The sequence below is a fragment of the Lagopus muta genome, chromosome 3 (genome assembly GCF_023343835.1).
Source record: "Lagopus muta isolate bLagMut1 chromosome 3, bLagMut1 primary, whole genome shotgun sequence".
Lineage (NCBI taxonomy): Eukaryota > Metazoa > Chordata > Aves > Galliformes > Phasianidae > Lagopus > Lagopus muta.
This window is the reverse complement of record NC_064435.1, coordinates 62,653,799-62,679,014: the sequence shown is the minus strand read 5'-3', so window position 1 is coordinate 62,679,014 and position 25,216 is coordinate 62,653,799. Positions and strand designations below refer to the sequence as shown.

The following is a 25,216-nucleotide window of genomic DNA, read 5'->3' as shown; positions in this document are numbered from 1 at the left end:
TTATTATTCTCCTGTCCAAGTTCCTAGCAGCCTCAAGTTGCACCACAGGAGGCTTATATTGGACATCAGGAAGGATCTCTTCACAGAGAAAGAGATCAGTCATCGGACAGGGCTACCCAGGGAGGTGATGAAGTCCCTGCTCCTGGAGGTATTGGAAGATATGTGGCCATGACACTAAGGGACATGGTTTAGTGACGGGAGCCAGTAGGTCAGGCTTATGGTTGTACTTGGTGATCTTGAAGGTCTTTTCCAACCTAGATGATTGTATGATTCTCTAGTTCTATGATATCTACTCTAGAGGTTATTTTTAAACTATATCTACACTAAATAAGACAGTGAAGTACCAGGCAATATATTTATTTGCATTTCAACTTTTTAAAAAAATATTATTTGAATATTAAAAAATATGAATATGAATATTTATGAACAATAATAATCTGAATAATAATATCTGAAGGATAATTACAGCAAGAGTGGGGTTGGTCTTCTCTTCTAGTGACAGCTGACAGGATGAGGGGAAATGGCCTCAAGTTGCACCAGGGAAAGTTTAAGTTACAGAAAGGGTTGTTAAGCACTGGAATAAGCTCCCCAGGGAGGTGGTTGAGCCACCATCCCTGGATGTATTTAAAAACTGTTTGCATGTGGTGCTCAGGGACATGATTTAGCAGAGGATTATTAGAGTTAGGGTAGTATGGTTAGGTTGTGGTTGGACTCGATGATTTTTAAGGTCTTTTCCAAACTGAACAATTCTATGATTCTATGAATATATTTTATTTAAAATCTTTCAAGTTGCTATTCTGTAATAGGAAAGGCAGTCAGATTTTCCTAATGAGCTGAATCTGAAGCAGCTGCAGGGGGCAGGGATGGAGGTACTGCCAGGACAGCCCCAGCACAGCACTCTCTGGTCTGGAGCACAACAGCGGTGGGGGGGAGGGTGGTAGGTGCTGTGGCTGATTTCTGTGACGTGGATGTTCTATAAAGGTGTGGAGTGCAAAACAGCAAAACCCTGGTATTTTGGAAAGAGAACATTAAAGTTTTTCTCACAGGCTTTCAATTGAAGGCAAGCACTCAGCTGTTACATTCCTCAGTAACTATTTAATGAAAAATAAAAATAGTCACTTGGGATTCATTGACAGGTGGGAAGTGATTAACCTCAGGCAGTTATGGTGAAAGCAGACAAGATTTTGATGTCTGAACATATGTGGTCTTGTCTAGAGAACAGTCCCATCTTGGGTTTGCTTAGGAACAAATGTTGGAGGGATCTTCAAAGAGTCCCAGCCATAGTGTGTTGTACCTTTCAAATAGTTTCTGTCAGTCACAGGTACGTGTGTGGATGTTCAGAGGGGAAAGCAATATGGAGGACAGCGATCTATGCAGCAGGAGCTGTGTGGCTGCAGCTGGTCTGTGTGTCCCAATGGCAGATCTTGAGGTGGGCAAAAAGCTACTGCAAGTACAGCCATGAAAACACACCTTTACCAGGTTCTATTTGAGGTTTTGGTATAACAGCAACAGGTAAATCCAATTAAGACTAATTTAGTAAAAAAAAAAATCACTTTTTGTACTTACCAAAGGTGTCTTCAGTCACTCAGCTAACAAAGAGAAAAAGTCAATGCTTCCTTAATTCACAGATCTACCCATCTTACAATGTTAATGTCTTAATGCTGTAAAGGTCTCTTTTTAATTATATTCAGCGTCACACTTCTTTGATGGTATCTGAGAACAGAAGGAGAACAGAAAATAAAAATCTGTTTGATCCCAAGTTACCCATTAACAACATATTCCTAAGTTCCCTAACTATAGAAGGAACTGCAAAACATCAAGAGTAGTCACTCTGTCTATATAATAATAATTCCTGGTTTGGTATTTAAACTGTGGCACTTCCAATGACACATTCCTTTGCATTACACAAAAACAAAGCACCGCCTTTTTTGGAGAAACCCTTCTGTCATTCCCCATAAAACCTGCAGCAGAGACACGTTTTGAAGAATCTTCCCATTTATAAGGAAAGGGACCAGAAAGCCAAAGGTACTTCGTACTAGAAGATTTACCAATGGACATGCCACCTGAAGTCCCTAAAGAAGATGGCAGACCAAAGTGGGATAACAAGTTCCAGTATATCTTAAGTTGCATTGGATTTGCCGTCGGCTTGGGGAACGTGTGGCGGTTTCCATACTTGTGCCAGATACACGGAGGCGGTAAGGTTCAAGTGGGACTTTGCCAAAATATTAAGCCATGATTCCAATATAATTGTGCTAACTTATGATGGGCATGGAACTTACATATTTGCATCACTTTCTTTTTAGCTATTGAGTTCTCAAATTCTCATAAATATTTGGCTTTCTCTTTAGATTGGCTTTCTCTGTAGAAATACATTTTGTTTTTAAAGGATGCATTTGTTTAGGAAATAAGACCAACTTGTTGCTCGGCTCTGATGCTGCTGCTACAGTCCTGATGGGAGGAGGAAGATCACTTGCAGCTTGCTACCTTTAGGAGAAGCCAGAAGTCCTGATAAGGCTTTAGTGAGGCAGTTCCCCAAACAGTTGGCTGTGGTGCTTAGCCAGGGAAACAAGAATCACTCCTCTCCCTTCTCTGCCACCTTCACGAGGTAACCCACAAGCCATGGCTGAGTGAAGCTAAATGGCACTTTTTGATGGCTGTGAAGCTGCCTGAAATGCTTGGCTGATTTAACACAGGCAAGCTGATGCTGACACCTGCCTAAGCTTTTCTGTGGGCACCATTCCCATGAAGAATTGCTTTAGAAGCAGCCAATTTAGTAAATACGAACGGATCAGAAATAGTAAGCTCACTGCTTACAGCAGCTTTTGAGAGGTACCATGGTAACCTGTCTCAAGCAGAGCAATGTAGCAAATTCTTCAAGCCCAGTTTTATTTGTTATTGTTCAATTTACAAGATAAGTACAAAATTGAAACTGAGAGAAACAGGCAAATGGCAGGAAAAAAAATGGTTCAATCTAATTCTATCAAGGTATCTCCATTGCTTCATGAACTACATATATTTGAATAAGCCAAGGAACCACAAACAGATGCTGCCATTAATAGCAGGAGGTATTTTAGAAAGAAACATAAGGACTCTGTGAGCATCCAAATGAGTGAAATCAAGCAGGCTTTCTCAGCATAAAGCATCCTGCCATGCACAAACACTGCACGGGGAAACAGAAAGAGATACTGCTACTGATGCTAGCACAACCTTTGTGCCCATTTTTCAAAATCAAGATGAAAAAAAATGCAGAAGATCCTCAAGACTTATTTGAGATCTGGAAAATGCATGGTATATGGACTGAGTTAAGCATCCAGCCCATTTAACTCACCAAGTTGAAAATGAATGAATCTATTTGCCATAGTTTACAGATGAGGACATGGAAATTATTTTGACAGCAGGGAGGTCTTTAGCAGTGAAGATGTAACAGCTGGAAGCCACTGTTGCACTAATTCAAGTAAGAAAAAAGAAGCAGCAGTAGGTAGGTGTTTCTCAGGAGACCTTATACTTTATATTATTTATATTCAAAGATGGGAAACCCAGTGAAGCACTCTCAGCTACTTACCATAACCAGGTGGCTAAAAAGCCACAGCTGTTAGCATGCTGTTTCTCTGTCAATTGAAATGGCTGGGAAAAGCGTGTCACTGCAGCTAATGACACACACATAGTGAGGCAGAATACACGCTTTTAGAGGAACATCTACAATGCAGAAACAGTATGTGGCTGCAGGGGGGGGGTGTTCTGGAGTTGGACAAACAACCTGCAGCATCTCAGGTGGCCTGCCTGAGAGCAGGAAACTGAGCATGTCCATGAACCCAGCACGTCCAGAGCAGAATTTTTGAGTCCTGGGACAGCCTGAACAGCAAAGACAAAGCAACACACATCTCTTGGGAATAGCCAGCACTTACACGGATTCTTCAGGATTTCATTTTTCCAGAACTGAATTTCAGTTTTTTTCTCCTGTAGGTGACTCAGTATTTTTTGATCCCACTCTAAACTACTACTGTGAGTGAAAAAAGGTACAGCCCTACAGCTCACTAAGCTCTAGGAAATGTGAACCAATGACCTGTGCTAGTGACAAGTGAAAGGAAAGCTGCTTGGTGCCATGCTAAATCCTATGCTAGCATGTTTTCAAATGACTCATAAAGTTCGTCTTTAATTAAGCATCTTAACCACAGGAAGCCAGGAAATAAGTCTGGGCCCCTCTATGGAAAGTTAAAAACTTAAGAGAATGCATAGGATGGAGAGGGCTAAGAAGAACACTGACAACACCTGGTAAGCCAGTGGCACGTCATGCTACTGCCAACACAAGTAGCTAACAACAGCCTGGGCAGGAAGGCAGTCACAGGTTTCTCTCTGCCTTTGGTTTCAGATGCTCAGCTCAGCAGGGATTGTGCTGGGCATGGCTTTTCTACTCCACCTGTTTCTGTGGTCCAATGCTTTTAGACTCAGACAAACCCAGTCTGATCTCTCATGTGCTCATGCCCAACACTTAAGGCAACCATTTCACAGTGAAAGAGACTGAAATGAATGAGGAAGATATGAAAGGGTACAAAAGTTATGTACACCACCCAACACTCTCCTGCATCCTTGCCCTACACACTGCTCCCATACCAGATAGGCCACAAGACTGAGGGCAAGGACACCTTAGAGAGCACACTGTGACCAGAAAGTCTGTTTGCTTCTGTGGGCACTGATATATCTCACAGGCACTGGTAGGATAAAAAAGGCAGGTCCTAGAAGTGTTTTAAAGATAATAAAAATTGGGAAAAGCTACAAGGACAAAGGCTGAGTATTCTTTTTCACTTTAAGAAGTTGTTTTATCAGTGAAAAAAAATGATAAAAAAGAGAGCAAGGAAGCACTAGCTCAGTACATTGCTTGGGGACCAAGAACTAGGGTTCGGTAACAGACATGAGGAAGATTCTATACAGTCTGCTTATATATTGCCTATGTATCTATATATAAAGCCTCTTTTCTATGTATCTGCACTCTCATTTCTTCTCCTGAGAAGTCCAACAGTGGATGTATCCCACAAAGGGGATTGATGAGCACAGACAGCAGACCCAGAGTCTGTGACACCATCCAGAGTATCTAAGGGTGGTGAGGCACTGGAACAGGTTGCCCAGAGAGGTGGTGGATGCCCCGTCCTTGGAGGCACTCAACGTCAGGCTGGAGGGGGCTCTGAGCACCCTAACCTGCTGTAGGTGTCCCAATTCGCTGCAGGGGAATTGGTAGGAATGGTCTTTAAGGATCCTTTCCAACTCAAATTGTTCTATGATACAGATACTCTGCATTACTACAAGCAGTGGCACAAAGACAGTGATGAATAAAGCTCAGTGTATGGTCACACGGCCAGTATTTGGTCATTGGATTTTAGCAAAGGGCTCAGAGAGCTCAGCTGATGACTATAACAATTTGCTGACAAAATTCTCTGGGATTGATAAATAATTCATCCTGGACAGCAGGTGTTGGGAGAATGTAAGTGATTGATGAAGACCAAAAAGAAGACAGAGCTGTTAGATTTATAAACGTGCCTAATGTGGTTGCATTTTCATTCAGCCAATTTTAGACAGAGATGCGATTTGGGGTTGCACTTTTGAAAGCAAACAACTCAGATGCAAAAGCCCAGTAGATCTTCAGGTGTACTGGAGTGTACCTGAATATGTGAACAGCAGCATGATGGTTAACCATAAGACCCAAGAGGTGGTGGCTCAGCACCTCAGCCCCAGCCACGAGCACAGCAAAACCTGGTATGGAAATGTCATAGAAGATCCAGTCTATGGCTGAATGTCTTCGGGGGTGTAGATCACATTTTCACTAATGATCCAGGTGTTTAAGAGTCAGGCAATGCACTTTTCCTCATTTCTAGATCTTTTAAAAAGCAAGAGATAAAAATAAGTGCTTGTATATTTGTTCCATGTCAGCTGTTCTCCTCAGACCTCTGAACCTTATTCATCGCACATTAGTGTTACTCAGTAACTTGGATCTAATATAATATCAGTTTTGCTGACATTTATCACCTGCTTTCGTTTACTGATTATTTGGATTTATTGCCTGAGTTAAGTTAGCTATTTACTTTTCATGACTAATGGATATGAAGGCTGTTTGCCACAGCAAGCGGAGACAAATACAAAGGTTCCCAGGCAACTGGGATTGAAAAGATGTTTCTAAATGGCCTGGTATATATTTTGTCACCTAGAACTGAGACTCAAACAGATCATATAGGCATATATCTACATACATATGTACATGCATAGACATCTGAAAAAAAAAAACCAAAAACCTTCAACTAACATACTGTGAAGTTGTACCTGATTACAGCTGGTATGCACTGGTCTAACCAAGGGGTAAGAAAAATTATGTGCGTAGTGCCTGAGCCCAGAGAATAACTGGAAAAAGCCTTTAATATAAATCACAGTTCTTTTTAGGAAAATAAATACACCCTAGACTCCTGCTAAAAGGGCAGAATGTCCACGTGCTTCTGAGGGAATGCTTTCCAGATATTCATAACCTATGGCCTGTCTGACCTTTTGCTAAAATCTGAATGACAACTTGCAAAGAAATGCAGTTGCTTGGCTCACTGCATTCAGAAGGAACTAAAATCTGAAACAACACATAAGCCTAAAAGATATTGTATAAAAATAAACAGATAAAAAGAAAAAAAAAGTATATTGCAAAGAGCAGAACTTTTCACTATTTGACAAAACAATTAATTCAATGATCACCTGCTCCAGCTTTTCACTGAGGAATTGAGCAAGACACAGTAATAGTTCAGGAAATTAGGTTTGCTTCTGGACTCAAGAAATGGAAAGAATCATCACTGTGAGGAATCACAAAACCCCAAGAAGCTCAGGTTTCTTGGGCTGTGTCCTCATGAAGAAGCAGTACGGGCCTGGAAGAGCAGGTCTGTGGAGCAAAGCAGCTGTCCTTGAGACCCAGCATCCATGCCATACACATCTGAGGGTACTATCTTTTAATTTCAGGCTTGCTTCAGCCTGAACTTGGTCCAACCAAAAGTTGATTTGTGGATGGAGTGCTTTACACACACTTCCAATAACAGGGCAGCTACTACAGTGACTGTAGAGCTCTCCTCATTCTAAAGGCTCTTTGCAGTTAGCAGCAATACGAAGCATGACATGCCAGCACTCCTCATTGCTTGGGGCTTTACCATAAACAGAAACAACTTACCAATAAGCCAACTCTACTGCATTTCTGTTGTGCCTGTGCTACACATCATATACACACTGATACATTAACTATCTGTGTTTGGATGATGAGCTCTGTTTTGTGACACACACTCTGTGGTAGGTACCAACATGAAACTTCATTCTACTTCTTGCATTTTCCTCTTCCTAGATCTCTGATAGCAATGTTCAAAAGATAGACAAGTTCTGCCTTTTAGCATATCTTCCTCTAAGGATTAAACAGACCCTTGATCATAGAACACCAGCGGGTTCTTATTCACCATTAGTATTTGCCACCTTTTTCATTCTATGTGTAGGAGATTTTATTGAGAAGGAGTGCAAGCTTCAAATGCTTGAGCAGACTGTGCTTTTCCTGTTTTCCTTTTATCTAAAAACAAAAGCAAATAAATAACTAAGCCTGTGAGCTGAACCTCTGCACTCTGAGCCACCTATTTGAATTTGGTTTGAGAAAGATTAGTTCCATGAACTACTTTTAACCCAATCTTTTGCCATCTTTTCACAAATGCAGGCATCACACTTTTTACACTGCTTTCATGAAAAACAAATATTTTTTTCCCCTCAAAGCATGACATTATGTTGCAAATACAACTGGAGATGCGTACAAACCAACACAAAGTAAAAGGCCTTCTATCTGCACAGTATTCAAATGTGCTCTGCTGTGAACTAGCAAACAGAGGAAAGAGAAATAACACAGGGCAGTTTGCACTCATTACTGCAAGGTTATTTCCATGGAGGTATGATACAGGAGATCGGTGTCTGGTGGAATGGCTGCAAGGAAGAGCTCAGAATCCTCAGATTACTTGTTCAGGAGCCACCACCCAGAGATGCGACAGCCCAACCATTTGACTGCCAGCAAGGCAGGTGTGCTGCAGAAGTGGCTTATTCTGACAATCTCACCAGGCCTTGAACAAGAGCACAGGGCTTGAGGGAGGGGAGAGGCTACAAAGCCCCTGGAAGGGCATGAGAGTTCCCTCAATATTTATACAGGATATCCAGTGACTGCCTCCAGTCTAGATTTCATCACTTCAGATAAATGAGCTGCTGTGGTTCCCACACTCCTCTAAATCTCTTGCTTTGTACCTGGGTACTTAAGAACCTCCTCCAAATAGGGGGGACTGCCAAGCAGGGCTCCTCAAGCATGTCAAGTGGGGATCTCATGTCCTGGAAGTCAACAGTGAGACTCCTCCAAATCTGCTTCTTAGCGTTAAAACATCTTAGGAAACCAGGTCACAGAGATGTTTGTTTCTACCTTTAGCAAATTAAGAGCAGTTCCTCACTGAAAGGGGCATCATGTATGTTTTTTTCCCCATTTATTTCCTTGTAGAAAACTAGTGAATAAACAACTCACCTTGTCTGGGTGTTGCATATAGTTATTGCAATTATCTAGCAATGGGTAGCCAAGTTATTGCAGTTTCTAGCTCGAAGTGATTTGATTTATATGCTCCACCTTTCTAAACAGTCATTACAAAACAGAAGCAGCTCCAGGAAGAGCTCAAATCCATGGTAACTCCCCACTGCCTTTTTCTTGCCAAGGACTGCTGTGCTCCCTCAGCACGAGGACTCTGGTGATGGCATAATGAGGTGCAGAATTGCCATTAGAGTGATGAAAGGGCACAGAGGTGGCATGAGCTGGTAGGAGGATAGGAAGGTGTGGACATAGGATTTCTATTTTTGTTTCCCCAAAGAAAAACTATTTTGTGGGCACAGTGACTGATGGCCATGTCATAGCACTAAACTTCCATCTCTTAGGCCATTTTGACTCAAATGGACAGGTGGGCAAAAGGGATGAGCATGCCAGTGAGATGTCACTTGGTCTCATAAAGATCAGTGTCCGTGTAAAAAACAGAGATCCAAGGCAGTGCACACCATCATCCTGCAACAGCCAGAAGCACATGCTGTCTCCCACTCAACAGAGAGAAAGATGAAAGAGGTAAATGACAAAGGATACAAACCTGGATTAAATCAGATGTCATTGCTCCCACAGCTTACAGAACAGTTTTCAGCTTGTTTCCAGTTACGCAGCACCTATAGGTTCTTGTAGAATGTCATGCAGAAACTTGTTCTCCTAGGGGCTTCCAGTGCAATGTCTTGCTTTGTCAGTGGGAAAGGGCAACCTCTCAGCTTTGGTCTGACCATTCTGCAGAAAAGAGATCATATAGAAAGACATCAGAATGGAATGACACCTGCATTTCAAGAACTGTGGTAATTGTTAATGCTTTACAAAGGTTAGCCATTAAAACCTCTTCAGTGTTTAGAGCACATACTTCCTGGCTTGTGTATCTGCTGCTATCCCCCTAGCAAAAGAAAGGGAAATGGTGGAAGGGGTGTGGATCCTTAGAGCTTGTGTTCATGAGATGTCAGAGTGCTGAGGGGATGTGCCCTGCAGCATTAGTGGTCCTGGCCTTTCCTCCTTCATTACCACCAACAAAACCACCCACAATCAGCAGCTGTTCCTGGGCAAGCATCCACATCAGCATTGCCTTTCTCAACACTTCCTACAAAGACTTTGTTATAGCCATGAAGTAGAGGAGATAAGAGCAATATGAATGAGGTGCAGAAAACTGTGTGGCTTAATTGCACTTAATTATGCTTTCAGGGGCATTCCTGATTCCATACTTCATCGCTCTTATCTTTGAAGGAATCCCACTGCTACATCTTGAACTTGCCCTAGGACAGTGCCTGAGGAAAGGCAGCATCAATGCCTGGCACACCATCTCACCTTACCTGGGAGGAGTCGGTAGGTATCTGGGCTGAAGGAACCACGGCTGGGCTCCCACTCAGCACTTATTTCCTGCAGGGCTGCACCTGATGCTCATCAGGATATCACTCCCATCAGGTGTCACTCCAGACAGATGGGAGCCTAAAATATGAACCTTTTAGCCTTTGATGTGGGTGCATGAGATAGGAAAGCTAGGGTGTGTCTTACTGTATGCAGGAAAATGGGATTAGTGCTGACAACTATGCCTGTGGAAGAAAAAGAGTAGGTAAGAAGTTATTGAGGGGTAAGAGGGCAACTGGGAAGAACCACAAAGCAGCAGGATGGGACCTCCAGCTAGATTCTTCTCCTACTACTTAGCAGGTCCAACTTCCCTTTGCAAAAAAAAACAGCAAGCAGAATCTGTGGTGTTGATACAGAAGGAACAGAAGATAGTAGTTCAGTGTGTTTCTGCACAGTATGAGATAAAACAGTGCCCTCGTGCAGCTATATTGTGCTTTGAAACTTCAGTCTCTTTTGGTTTGCTGTTAAAGTTGTGTCATGTTGTAAAATAAATAAATAAATACTGAATTATATGCTATGTCAAAGCACTCAATCCTCATCTTCTAAATAAGTAGTTTAAACCTCAGACTTTTCCTGGACCAGGTAGCATCCCACGTGTTTTGTAGGAACTGCGACAACTCAAAACCCTGTGTTTTAGAGAGACCACCTCAGGAAGATCAATTTTTACTTTTATTTTTATGAAATGAGCAGCATTCTGTACTTGAGCTTATTTCTATGCTGGCTACTCAGATTCCTGGTAACCAGGAGCCAGTGGCTCAGTCTTCACCTGCTCTGAGCAAAGTGTCATCTCCATCTGGAAGCCACAGTGGATAAAAACCCTGCCTAACTTTGACCTCAAAGCAAGAAACCAAACTACAGATTTAGTGGGATCCCTTCCAGAATGAATTTTCCTAGGCTCTATCCAAATATGAAGCCACTTTCAGAAGTGGGTGGCCAAAAGTCAGGAGTTGGGTATGCTTCTCTATCTGAAGGGGACTCTATGGCTCAGGCACCCTGAATGTCTGAGCCCAGCAAGCCAGAACTCTTAAAGAAGGCAGCTGTTTTTCACATTTTTCATATTAGACAACCTCAGTGAAGTCACAGAAAACTTGTTTCTGTCCCTACAGCTGAAAGTGACTCTGGCACAAGCTCAGATGTTGTCTTTTAAGTGCTTATAGAGCTGAGTGTTAAAGACCCAAAGTTGTGGGTCCTATGTCTCCTGTTTTTGGTGCCACAGAGCCCTACTCTTAGCATTTGTCACCTACTTGCTCAGGTGGCTGCCTGCTGCCACAGAGTCTCCCAGAATGGAGAAAGGCTGAGCCCAGGGCACGAAGCAGAGGAGCGCCAGCCTTCTTACAGCAGTGCTGGTAGAGCCAGGGGCTGCGCATCAGAGCCGAGGACACAAATACACACCATCCCTTGTGAAGACCTCTGGAAGAAAAAAAAAAAAAGATCTTGAGAAATTAGGAGATGGGAGATTCTAAGAGCAAGTGCTATGACTGGTAACTTTTCCCTGGTTTTCTAAGCTGAAATCTGTCATCTGCAGGGGTTGCTTCATTGATGGTGTCGATTCTGGTGAGCTTATATTACAACACCATTCTAACCTGGGTGATGTGGTACTTCATCAACTCTTTCCAGGAACCCCTTCCATGGAGCACCTGCCCTCTAAATGAAAACAGAACAGGTAACTGCTGCTTCAGTGTCACTGCAATTGGAGCATCACAGACATTAGAGTCTGGGGTCTAGGGGGAAAAGGGAAGATTGGTTTACTTGTTTTGCTGACATGATAGTACAGGGACAATTTGAAAGAACATCCTGTGCTCTCTGACTATGGAGAAACAGTCTTTTATCAAGGCACTCATGACTGTCACCATAAACTACGTATCAAGACATATGAGACTGCTGACATAATTGCAAAGCAAATTTAAGACTTATTTCAGTAACTGGTTTAAAGGAGACTTGTGTTTTCATTGGGTAGTGATACCTTGGTTATTACAAGCCAGAAAGTCCGCTACTCCTTTGATTTCAGAATAAAAAATGAGGTTTTTAAAAATAAATAAAATAAACAATTTTTGAGATGGCAGAGAAACTATTTGAAGACAATTAGTTACACATTACCCATTACAAAAATACTAGTAAGACCTAACAAAGTATATCTAAAGACTGAATAAAAAATAAAGACTGTTCTCTGTTCTTTAAAATGACTTTTTGGCTTTTTTTGAGTAACATTTCTTTACCAAAATTGTCTTTTTTTTCCATGATAAAAAAAATATACTGCTAAACTTGAATGAGATTGCATGTAAAAACGGCAACCCTGCTGCTCTCCACTCCTGTAGAGCATTGTTTCCTTGTGATACAGTGAGTGGCAAAATATTACCACATTTCAACGTTTCTTCTTATGCACGCCATCCTTTTCCAGGGCTCAACAAAGAATGTTATGAAAGTACTGCAGTCAATTATTTTTGGTACAGGAAAACTTTGAACATAACACCTGACGTCACCGACAGCGGCACATTACAGTGGTGGCTTGTTTTGTGCTTAGCAGCTTGCTGGGCAATTGTGTATCTCTGCACCATTCGAGGGATTGAAACCACAGGAAAGGTAGGCGAAGGACACAGAAGTAAACAGCTCAGGGTCTTATCCTGTGCTTTGGATGTCATTTTCCAGAGTTCATCAGTTTCATCAGTTTCAAGTACCACTTTAGACCCATTTCACTGTGCTGCTTGTCCAACTGAGTGGTAACAGCAGCACAGATAGCTCAGAAATAAACTCCTCTCCTTTTCCTTTGCAAATGCTTCTTGCCCTACTAGCTCCCCCTCACTGTTCTAAGAGCATTTTTTATTTTTAAGAAATTATTACTAAATATTATTGAAGTAATTTGTAATTTTTAACCATGCTCACTTGTAACTGTTTTATCTAAGAATATTAGGATGGCACAAGGCAAAAACTTAAAAAAAGATCCATTGATGTTACTCTTAATAACTTTGTCTTAATTATCACTTTCTGACTAGGCAATTTATGTAACAGCAATATTTCCTTACTTGGTCCTAACTATATTCCTTATTCATGGACTCAGTCTACCAGGAGCCACCGAAGGTCTAGTGTACCTTTTCACCCCTAATGTAAGTATTACCACTATCGTCAGAAACACTACTTTTCCTTTTTCACCCCTCAGATCTCATGCTATACATTCATTTTGAGGTTCTCTCATTTTTTTTCTCATCTTCTCAAAGGGGTAGGAGTCTTAGGTCCCTTTATATGCTGGTCATTTCAAAAGGGCCTCTTAACACTGCGCAAACTCAAAGTTCAGTTGGACTGCCAAGTGCTTGCTGTGAGCTGTGTGGAAAAATTCACTGATGAGTTACCTGCAATGGAGAGGTGTAAGACCATCACTGTTGCTTGACTACACAGCCCTGATTGACTGACACTGAAGATGTTCTTAGACCTCCTAGCGATCTGGTGTCACCTCGCTTTCCCATCTGTTAAGGTGTAAAGGGAATACTGATTTCACTGAAAGGAGCACCACTCTCCTGTTCTGAAGGCATTTGTTGGCTGTCAAGGCTAGATGTGGATAAGCCACATATTCTGTAGGTAAGCTCACACATTACATTATATAATTACATACTGCTCGAGTGGGGCAAGTCCAAGACCTTTTCCCCTCCCAGCAGGGATACGCAGTGGTGTGAGAGGAATGGGCTTGTACTGCTGGCAGTACTCCAGGTGCCCAAATGGCTTTGGTCATGATTTTCAACCTGAAAAACAGAAAACCACGCAACTCCTATGCCAAGCTCCTATGATAAAGCAGTGGAGAATGGGTATTTGGCCAATTCAGCTGTAAGAATAAATCAACACCAGCATCCTGAATGCCATCCAGGTGATTACGGGCTCTGAACTGTAGCAAGGAGCTGTTGGGCTCTCTCCCATGGCAAAGTAGTAATCAAGGTGGCAAATCATGCTGAAAGAGCATGAGGCCAAGGTATGTCTGGCCCATCTTTAACTCAGCCCACCAAGCCACAGCTCAGAAATACTGGATATTTTCCTCCCTAACCCTCAGGTTATCAATGCCCTGTTCTTCCTCAAATGTAGGAATTTTAATCTCCCTTTCTCGCTCTCTCCTGTCCCTGCCCTCCAGCCTATGAAAGTAAATAAGCTGTTGGATATGTTCATGCAGGTTCCTCAGAGTATCTAACCAAAAACCTCTTTAGATTTCTCTACAAAGCCTCTTTTCCTCTACTCTCTCACTTGCTAATAATTCTTTTCTCCCTCTCTTTTTGGGATTCACATTATGTTGGCTGTTTGATCTGAAAATGACTTTGTTTTATTAAAAAATATTTTCCAGTGTAGAGGGGCCTGCTCTTACAGGCAGCAGAAAAAAGGATTCTATCAAGCCTTTATGGGGCTCAGCTTCCATGTTTTTCTGTGTCTGCTCAGGAGCACAAATACCTCTTTCTCCAGCCTCTTTCACATCTGAAAGAGTTTCAAGGATTGTAAATATCTGGGGTGTTCTACATCAGTGAGTGCTTACTTTCCACATTACTCCAGCATTCACTTGTTCACATTCTGATTTGATATCTTCATTTATCTGTTTCTAGCTACAGCACATTTAGTCTTTTAAAAACCTGCATGGCAAATTACTGAAAATGCAAAATAACTTTTAGGCTCTTAATTTTGGCTTATGATCAGATAACAACACGATGTTCTAAAGCTGAGCAGTATTGCTCAACTTACTGCACTTGCTGGATTTACAAGGGTCTTTTCTAGGAGGTCTCAGTACAGCCCCCCGAAACAAAGGTGGGCCCAACAAAATGCAGTGATATTTGGACACACGTAGATTACTACAGTGAGTTGGTCACAACACTTTTCACTTGCCTTTCTACTGATTGTTTTTTCAAGCTTTGAGGTTGATTAGCATGTTCCAGTGTCAGTGCATTGCATCTAACACCAAGCTACACTAACTCCAACCTCATATGCTAGAAGACCCTACTCAGGAAAGACGGGTTGGTAGCAATTGGATCTATCAGCACCAATCATTGGCTTGGCAGCAGGCAGGCCAGGCAACAACGTGAATACTTCATTTCTGCATAGCAGTCTGTTTCTGGATGTGCATAAGTTCCTGTCAGTAAGCACTTCAGCATTGGAAGGTTTGGTTAAAATCTTCCAAAGTAAATGTCCTAACAGGTCTGTTAGCCTAAGCTGAAGCATTTCAGCCAGCAATGGTTCCATGTATTTGCTCATTAAACTATGCTGTATGAAATGTAACACCTGTTTTCCTGTGGTCAAAGCACTGTCACACACACTGCCACAGCATATGTGGTTCATCCAAACTGAGGGGAATGCATTACTGTAATCCTTCAAGCTCAGACCAACTGTAGAGAAATCCAAAATACTACAACCTTTCTTTGGCACACTCTTAGTCCTACACATGACAGTGGTGTACAGGGTCAACAGCCTAGAGATGTAGACACGACACACAGAACACACAGTTCAGCCTGAATGACTGAGATGCCACATTTCTCTGTGCTCAGACTGATGTAAAACAAAGTGATGCACTCAACTGCCCAGGTATTACTTGTGGGGCAAATGATATTTAAAACACCAGCTCTTAGCTGATACTCCTTCTGGTCCCACAAGTTGATACGGGATTGGAAAGTAGTTGACCTTGCAGAGTATGAAAATAACATATTTCTTTGCCAAATGCAGGAAATATATATTCAACACATCTGTATTGTGCACGTTACTAACATTTTTGCTTTACTTTTAGACTAATTTTAATGGTAAACTTTAGTCCAGTTATTTACTTAAAATTGCATGCTGTTCTTCGTAACCAAAAAAAAAAAAAAAACTCCACAGATTTTTTTTCAGTTAATTTCCTCTATGAAATCTTCCCTTCTTAAATCAAATTCCAAATTTCACTCTGTTAATTTTCCCTTTTTCCTTCCTTTTCCTATGCTACTTTGCATTTTTGTTTACATAGTAGTTTGAATTTAAGATGCACATTCTATTTTTTTAATGAGAATTCAATTCTTGCACTTTTAGAGTTTTTGTTGTTGTTTAGTTTTTTAAAATGTGATAAAGGTTAAGTATTTGTAGTTTGAGGAAGATAACAACCTCAGACTGTAAGTTACTCACTTTGTACAATAACAGGAAGAAACACGTTGAAGAAAAATGTAACGTACTGTCTCCATTGCGTGCCTATTACCTGTGCAGAAACACTTCTATTATCAGGCAGAAGAGCTGCATAACTGCATTAATGAGTTTTAAAATGAAACAGATTTTATACATATTTTTAATGTGCCTTCAGAAACATCTGCTCAAATGACATATTTTGAACTAATTTCCACTTTCAGCGTATATAGATGGCATCACAACTCACAGTTTCACACATGTGAAATAGAGCAGCCTAGGGAACAGAAAGTTTAATTCCTAAATAATGCATTCATTCCAATTATTTCAGCTGAACATCCTGAAAAATCCCCGTGTGTGGCTTGATGCAGCCACCCAGATTTTCTTCTCTCTTTCTTTGGCTTTTGGAGGGCTTATTGCGTTCTCAAGCTACAATCCATCAAAGTAAGTGGAACTGTGACCTTTACAACTTGGATAGGCTCTTGCAGCACTTCATGCAATTTTCTAAATTTTTCAAAATGTGGCATACTTTTAGGGGATCTCAGCAGCTGCTGTCCTTCCAGGTTTTAGTGATCTATTTTACCATTTTAACAATTTTTTTTTTCTTATGCTCAGCAAATATATTTGGTATAGATTAATTTTTTGCCTACCATACTAATCGTTAATGTGGAAGTCTCTTCTATATCATGGAGGGGGTGTGGATAGATAATACTTTTTTAGCCAATTTGCTTATTAGAATTCTACTTCTAGAAATGACTGCGAAAAGGATGCTGTGACAGTAGCCGTTGTGAACAGCATAACATCCCTCTATGCTTCCATCCCAGTCTTTTCTGTTCTGGGATTTAAAGCAATCACAGGCTATTGGGACTGCTTGGACAGGTGAGAAACTTCCATTCCAGTGCTATATACCGTAGTTTCTATACCTAAACAGATAATGTGTTACTTGAAAACATGCATTTCACTGAAAAACATCCGTATGGAGAAATCTAATAGAGAAATATAGATCACCATGGCACTGAGGAAAGAATGATCACAATAGCATTTGTATGGAATAAAACATTATAGAATAATATACTGGAATTAGCGTATATAAAAACCCACAAATTAAGGATCACATATTAAGCTAGCGTTACAAATAGTAAAAATAAAACATTTTTCTATTCCACAGGATTTGTTATTAAACACAAGTGGTGGAAATGACGTGGATGTATAAAATAAGACTTGAAATATATTTTAGAGATCTGTGTAAAGTACTCTGAATTTGTATCTTAAATAAGTATTAATGAATATTTTCTCCTAGTCATTTACAAATGATATATATTTATTTTATATATATAAATACATTAAAAATCTGTATATATGAGGAAATATATATCCCTCATATATATATTTTATAGATGAATATATGTTATTTATAAAAATATGTAAAAATATAGAATATGTATATCCTCATATAATTATTTATATATATATATAAATATATATATATATATACCTATACATATAAACACTTAGGAAAAAATTGCATACATGTATATCCTTGTATAATATTTTCTTTTATGCTATAAATAACAACACTGGAAGTAAACAATTCTCTATCAAAGTTCAAATGCGTAACATTTGCATATGTTGGCTTCTCTGTCAGGAATATTATCAGTGTCATCAATGAATATGATCTTCCAGAACAAAGCATTACACGACAGAACTATACAGACTGGATCACGTTCCTGAATTCATCAAATCCAAAAAAACTCGCTGGTCTCAAACTGAAAAGCTGTGACCTTCAAGAATTTCTTGATCGGGTACCATAATTGCTTCTCACAAAATAATCCTTAAATAAATATATATATATGCAGATAGAAGGACCAGCCACTTTGTTTAACTCACTTGTAATTTAGTTGTAATTAATATTTTTTATGAAATCATAACAATTTCAAATATCAGCACTACTGTAGGGCAGTGTGAACTCAAAGCTACCTCGTACAGTATTCAAAATAGTACATAATAATCATAGAATTAGTGTTCAAAGGGACTCCTACACAGAGCATACACGACGGACACTGGATTTAGTTCTACTCCGGTTTAGAGGAATAGGCCCAAGAGAGAAAACACAGCTAGCTGAAAGATTATAGAGAAAAGGTGCTGAATGAGAGTTTCCTAAATCCCTATTTGGCAACTGAAGTATCAAAACTACATTAAAACATACACTGTTTGCCTCTGATCCCATACCTGTGCAAATACAAATTCTGATCTGTGATGATGAACTGTCAATTCATACCTAATAGACCATTTAAAATTAAAATGGATCTCTTCATTCCTACTCCCACAAACACTTCCCACAACTGATTTCCTTCAGTGCTGACTGCTACATAGCCTGCTAGGCTAGCCAGCATCCTTGATTCCAGAGAAGGACACAATAAAAGAGGTGACAAAGTTAAAGCTTCACAATTTCCACTGGTTTTACACAACTTCTTGATTGTCAGATGCCATATTTTCATATACTCTGGTATAAAAATTTGTATCCCTTTTTGACCTTAACAGGCCAGCTTCAGAAACACATTTACAAACTGTACAGCTTATTTAGGTGCAATGACCAGAAACAATCACTCTGATTATCTTGCCTAGCACAAACCCTAAAAACAATAGCATTCTCAATTATTCTTAGTTTAAGTCAAACTTGAACTAGACTGTATCTCAGAAAATAATACAAGCTGAAATTCTGATGTTGAGGTTCAGAATATGAAGATACGTGCGTGTTACAGAATCACAGAATCATAGAATAGTTTAGGTTGGAAGAGACCTTAAGTACCACTCGGCTCCAAGCTCCTGCCATGGGCAGGGTTGCCACCTGCTCAGATCAGGCTGCCCAGGGCTTCATCTGATTTTGAACACCTTCAAAGATGGGGCACCTACAGCTTCTCGGGTCTTGAGAAATTACATTTAGCCCCTTATAACATTTATTTGAATTTCTTTGTGAATTCTACAGAGCGTATCAGGATCTGGCCTGGCTTTCATCGTGTTCACTCAAGCCATTATCCTAATGCCAGGCTCACAGGCCTGGGCCATCCTGTTTTTTGTAATGTTGTTCAGCTTGGGCCTCTCTTCCATGTTTGGAAACATCGAAGGAGTCTTCACTCCTCTTCTAGAACTTCAAGTTATATCTAAATCAATACCTAAAGAGCTTCTGTCTGGTAAGGTATTTGGTTTGCTTTGTTCAAAGAAGGTGACTTCTGTATAGATGCATAATGATCAACTGCTTAGTAAATATTGTAAAGGGATTAAGAATTTGTAATATTAACTTAATTATTGTGCAGTGCTAGTCAAGGTAGTGGATTGTATTTGCAGAAGATAAAGACATAGATGAGGTAGCACTTTGGCATATGGTATCACATTGCCCTTGCCATTGTTCTTAGCTTGCAAGAGGTCTTTCAGTCAGTGAGCGCTCATTTAATTACTGGGACTGGAGCCAAGCTTGCTCTAAGTTGTTGCAAACATCAGGAAGAGCCTCGTCTCCACTGTGGCCTTCTGACAATAAGACAGTATTAAGGTAACAAGTGACATCAGCCAGTCTGCCCAAGAACTTGCTGTATCACAACATTAGCATGACTGTAAGACAGATCACTCACCCCAATTTCATTCAGAACTATAGTACTACCAATTATTTTACATTTACTGAACAGATAATGAGGAATGACTGCTTACTGTTCAAAGCTAGAGCCTCTTCCAACTGAGACACCAAATCCAGCCTTCTCTTCAGGAACTGGGCTCTGAGTTGAATTTGTTCATTTTGGCTTTCTTTGCTGAAACATAAAAGCCTGCATTAGCAAAAAGAAACAGAGGAGAATAATAGGAGAGATCCTACTGGATTGGTCTAGACAAAATTCAGCAGTTTCAAGTAATGGATTAACACCTGTCTACTGCATCATTTTAAATTAATACATGGAATATTGCTACCACGCCTTTTCTAAAGTCTTGCTGGGGCACCTAAATTAGATTCTTCTAATTCCACAACTTTTTATGTAAAAAAAACAAATCTATCTGCAACTTGATGAGGTAACCATCCATATGCATGTACTTCCATCTCGGGACATAAGAAGGTATCCTTCTCAGCTCTAGGTCCTTACCCACCACAGGTCCCAGCTGTTTATGTAGACCAATGACTGCATGAACATGAGAACAGCTAAAGCTCTCTGCATCAGTCAATAGGCAACATCCAAAGACTACCACAAGGCAAGGCACAGTGCAGAGTACTTGCTTGGAACTCTAGTAACTGAAGAATACTTGTCACAGGAATGCTTTCCTCATGCAAAAGAATGGTGTCTTTGGTCACCACAGAGGAGAAAACTGAGTTTAGGAAATGGTATCAAGTAGGTCCATATAAGGAAAGAGAATAAAAGTTACTCAAACACAAGTAAAAACAGTTTAGAACAAAAATGATCTCAATTTCTGTCCTCCAGTAACAAATATCTCTTTTTCTTCAGGTATAATATGTCTAGCTTCCTTCCTTTTTGCTCTGTGTTTTACACTGGGTTCAGGGAGTTACTGGATTGACATTTTTGACAGCTATGCAGGCTCAGTGCCTCTTCTAGTTATCGCTTTCTTTGAGGTGATTGGGGTTGCGTACGTCTATAAAATTAAAAGGTAAGCTGGAAACTATTTTCTCTTAAGAGGTAAATTTTCACTCTGGTATTTGAGTCCTGATATCTGTTGGATTAGATGCTACAGAATTGCTGTAACATGTTTATTACTCACTATAGTTAGAAAACTTACTCAGGTTATGTAAACTGACATAGCCACATTCATCTTTGGGGGGAAAAAAGTTCTAGTTCTACTTTCTTAAATATTATGAACACCTACAGCAAGTAGGAAAGGTATGGAGTAGAAAAGATTCAAGGAGCTGTGTCACATTTGAAACTTACAGAAAGACTACAGAAAGAGAAAACAAAATTGTTACCCCTAAGCTCTGACATCTTTATATACATGCCTCCTCTTAAGGTTCAGTAAAGACGTGAAATGGATGACTGGACGAAAACTAAATCTCTACTGGCAAATCACATGGAGGTTTATAAGCCCTCTGCTCCTGCTAATTGTCTTTGTGGCCTTTGTTACTCTCCAGATACAGAAGACACCAACCTATGCAGCCTGGAACCCCAAATATGTATGTTCTCTAATATTTGCAATACTTAACAGAAGTGAATGTTTTTCTCTCCCACCGGATCCTTTAAAATCATTGCTGTTCACACAGTGTAGTCTGAAGTGATAAAATGCTCAGATCAAGAAGGCTCCAGTATGTACAGACATTACAAGGTTACAAATAATATAAAATGGCTTTCCTGTTATCAAAGTCTTCTTTCAGAGAAGTCTTGTGTCACCACACTCCATACCTCTCAGAGATGCACGTGACGCAGACAACTGCTAAAGTGAAATGTCTCACAGAGACTCCATATTTTCATAAGTGACTCATATGTATAGTAGAGCTTCAGAGCTGCATGACAAATACCAGGGATGGAAACATTTTCAGAGGCTCAGGGGAGACCTTATTTTCTCTTGACAATGACATGGAAGGAAGTTGTAGCAAGGTAGGGGTCAATCTCTTCTCCCACATAACAGCAGTAGGACAAAAGCTTTACACTGTGCCAAGGGAGGTGCAGGTAATGTATCAGCAACAATTTCTCCTCACAAAGAGGGGTGAGGCACTGGAACAGGCTGCCCAAGGGGATGGCAGAATCACCATCCCTGGAGGTGTTCAAGAAACATGTAGATGTGGTATTTTATGACATTGTTAGTGGGCTTGGTGGAGAATGGGTTGATGTTTGGACTAGATGATCTTAATGATTTCTTCTAACTTGAATGATTCTATGATTTGCCTTGAGAACTACTGATACCACTGGGACACTGATGAATGTATGACTGTGCAACTTGGACAGACAAGGAGGCAAGGAGGCAGTGGTCCAAGAACAGTGCTGGTTAATTCTGTGCCGAAGTCTTGCTGATGTTGAAAACACTCAATCTGAATGGGGGTGACTCGTGTCAGTTGCAACTTCTTGTGTCTCTCTCAAATAGAGCCTGTGGAGGGGGTCAGAAAATCGATTCCAGCCTTACACTGCACTCAGATTGCAGTAATCCTCAAAGATTGTCATGAGCCTCTGTAGTGTGAATAGAGGCAGAGACTGGAATAAGATCTACAAAAGAAAAACTATTAAAAAAAATTTACAGTTATATTTAGACTCACAAAAAGTGAGGCCAGAGGATATGGCCACTGAATGCTACCATAGAGGAAAAATGAAACTTCTGCTATCTTTAAACATATATGGAAATCATAGAAATGTAAGTGCCCTAACGACTTTATTTATTTTCACTTTTCTTTTTTTTTTTTTTTTTAAATCTCCATAGGAACACTTCCCTGTGAAGGAACAGAAAGTCTATCCACCTTGGGTACAGGCCATCTGTGTGCTTTTGGCTGCTCTTCCTTGTATATTTGTACCTCTGGTAGCACTCATCCATCTGATCAAACGAATGTGCAGAAGGAAGGACCCAAGCCTTGTAACGCCAGAAATGTTTTCATGTCAAGAAGTTAACAGCAACTTTCCTCATTCCCCCGAAAAATAAATATTCTTTCTGTCTGTAAGTAAAGATGACAGCTTTTGTAAGACATGATGTGTTACTCAGCTAATATGGTTAACACAGTTCTGCTTACAGCCTATCATTAGCACTTGATAACAGTGCTGCTGTGTTCCCTTTATTTTCAACCAATTTCACATTTGTTGCACCTGCATCCTGTCCTGAATCCTACCTACCAAGAAGCACCAGTTCCACTACCTTAATTCTATTCACACGTTACCAATTTCATGTCTCCTTGCAGACAGATTTTACAAACCTTGAAAGCCCACCAGTTATTTCAAGTGCCCTCTGTCTTTCTTCACTTATTCCAAATAAATGCGGTTCTTAAGGATAAACAACATAAAAATTAAAACCCATTTTACACAATTTTCTTTCACCAATCCCCCCACTTAGAGAGCTGGAATGAGAGCTCATGAAGGAGACTCCTTGCTTAGTCTACTTTTTGCAAATTCCTTTAATGCATTTAAATAGTAGTTATTTTATGATTATTCTATAATCTCAAGCATTACAAATAAAGCATCAGCAGTTAAAAGAACATGCACTAAGCAAAGCTGAGTAATTAATTTTGCACAAACATCTTAGCTAGCACATTCCAGGGTTTACTGTAGTGGAAAATACTGTGAGAACAAACATTCCCAAAGATTAATCCTTACTTTCTCATATTAAACATGATAAATGACTACTGTGATAGAAATGTTTGGAAGCATCCTAGTGTGCTGCAACGTTACATGACCATGAAATACATCTTTACTTAAAAAGAAGTTACCTTCTACTCGCCTGCAGATCCTGGCCATTCTGATGGGAGACAAGGGTTCCCTTTGCAGACATACTTTTGAGCAACCAGTAGCCTGTGAAAAAAGACTGGGAAAGCATGGGAGGGTAAGGCATGACAAAGACTTAAGTGGAATAATTAATAGAGCCAAGAAAGATATAGGGATTTTGAGAATAATGAACACAGTTTTAGTATTTAGCCTTGTGATAGGCTATGTATTAATAGAGCCTTATAAGGGATAAAAGGGATTTGAACAGAAGTTGCAAAAGAACGAAACCAACTCAAACCCCTCAATGACATGTTGCTTCTCTCCATGAAAACACACCAGTTTGCGGCTGATTCTCTAGCAGCGTGGAAACAGAGTTGTCTCTGATTCCTTTGCAACAGCCTGAAGGGTCACAACAATGGAGGCCTCATGGAGGCATGACCTTGACAAGATGATGACTAAGAGACACGAAGGAAGGAGACAGGCCCACTTGATGGATGAAAACAATGGTGAGGGAGAGCTGCATCTTTCACAGCACTTGCTGGCACGGTACTGACTGCCAATGCTATTTCTGTGAGAAAGTCAGCAGCAAACCACAAAGCCTAATGGAGAGAGCCATGCTGAGAGGATCCAGAAGCTCATGACAGTTTTTGCTCAGACATTAATATTGATCCACTGTCAGAGGAGCTAAACTCTCCAGGCAATCCATTTCAAATCCAAATGCCTTTCCCAACCACACCAACTCTTACTAGATGTGTCAGAAGCTTGACAACAGCTAATTCAACCTACTCACTCCCTAAGGTTACCACTAAAAGCTCAAAGCAGTACTACAAGGGCAATCTCCATGTTAGTGAGACATGGTGTGCAGGAACAAGACATAATGATTTGCTCTAACAGAAGAGTTGGAGAGATCTGACAATTCTCACGCGCATGGCTCTGACTCCTTCCTGCTCCTGGGCTCTATAACTTATCCCTGGATGTGCCCCTCTTGTAGTCCTAGTTACATCAATAACAGCATTGCTGCCTTTGGCTGCTCAAGACATTTCTCCTGTTGTAATACTAAAATAGAAAAGAAAATGCCAGAACATCTATTTTTTATAATACTTCTGCAAACTGCTGACTGCTTTTAGAAGGGTTTGTTGCTAAAAGTGAGCTTAGGGACACCAGAAAATAAAATTATAGAAAAGATAGGGGAAATTATGCACATAACAGATAACTAACTACATATCACAAATTAAATTTGAAAGGTTATGAGCTAAATTAGATTTCCATAAAGAATAGTCTCAATAAAATCTGTTCATATAAAAACTAACTACGTAAATAGAAATTTTAATTGAAGTGTACACTATACATTCATATGTTTCATTACAGATAGATGTTCATTAAAATCATATACACAGGGGTATGTCATGAAGCTTAAGATCTTGGTCAGAGATACACCCATAACAAAAACTGCAGCTAAATAATATAGACACATGCTAAGAAAATAGTGAAGCTATGTATAGATTCAAAGACTTGAATCTTCTGGATGTATCTTGAGTCACTGTCATGACACAGACAGTGGAAATTCTGAACTCCTTGACTTCTGAGCTCCTCATTATAGCTGCTCTGATGACAAAGTGCATGGATCACTGGACATATACTTCAGTCTGCAAAAGGAGGCGAAGGAGAGAGACTTTTCCGTCTCAGTAACTGAAGTTCACAACAGGGAAATGCACGAGGTTAAGTTACTCTTTAGCTGAAGCAGGCATGT

The 25,216-nt window shown here is 40.2% G+C and overlaps 1 protein-coding gene and 1 long non-coding RNA gene across 5 annotated transcripts; one reads left to right on the top strand and one right to left on the bottom strand.

The window, feature by feature from the left end:
* Positions 1-68: 68 nt before the first annotated feature.
* Positions 69-20,571, bottom strand: LOC125690695 (uncharacterized). 2 transcript variants are annotated; one of them, XR_007375746.1, is made up of 4 exons: positions 19,787-20,571; positions 11,227-11,392; positions 9,156-9,340; positions 69-1,713 (listed from the first exon to the last, which is right to left on the bottom strand). It is a non-coding gene; the product is annotated as an uncharacterized LOC125690695 (long non-coding RNA). The 2 variants fall into 2 exon arrangements; XR_007375745.1 differs by lacking the exons at positions 11,227-11,392; positions 19,787-20,571 and adding an exon at positions 9,928-11,162.
* On the top strand, positions 1,756-23,418 carry SLC6A18 (solute carrier family 6 member 18). 3 transcript variants are annotated; one of them, XM_048939345.1, is made up of 12 exons: positions 1,756-2,195; positions 9,842-9,940; positions 11,508-11,645; positions 12,381-12,562; positions 12,973-13,083; positions 16,416-16,528; positions 16,835-16,963; positions 17,730-17,886; positions 19,071-19,275; positions 20,566-20,725; positions 21,080-21,242; positions 22,478-23,418. In XM_048939345.1, exons 1-12 carry the CDS (start codon positions 2,051-2,053, stop codon positions 22,691-22,693), a joined length of 1,818 nt encoding a protein of 605 aa, XP_048795302.1. In that variant the 5' UTR covers positions 1,756-2,050; the 3' UTR covers positions 22,694-23,418. The 3 variants fall into 3 exon arrangements, with proteins under 3 accessions (XP_048795302.1, XP_048795301.1, XP_048795303.1); XM_048939344.1 differs by having other exon boundaries at positions 1,758-2,195; positions 9,800-9,940; positions 22,478-23,417; XM_048939346.1 differs by lacking the exon at positions 21,080-21,242 and having other exon boundaries at positions 1,759-2,195; positions 9,800-9,940; positions 22,478-22,616.
* Positions 23,419-25,216: the final 1,798 nt, after the last annotated feature.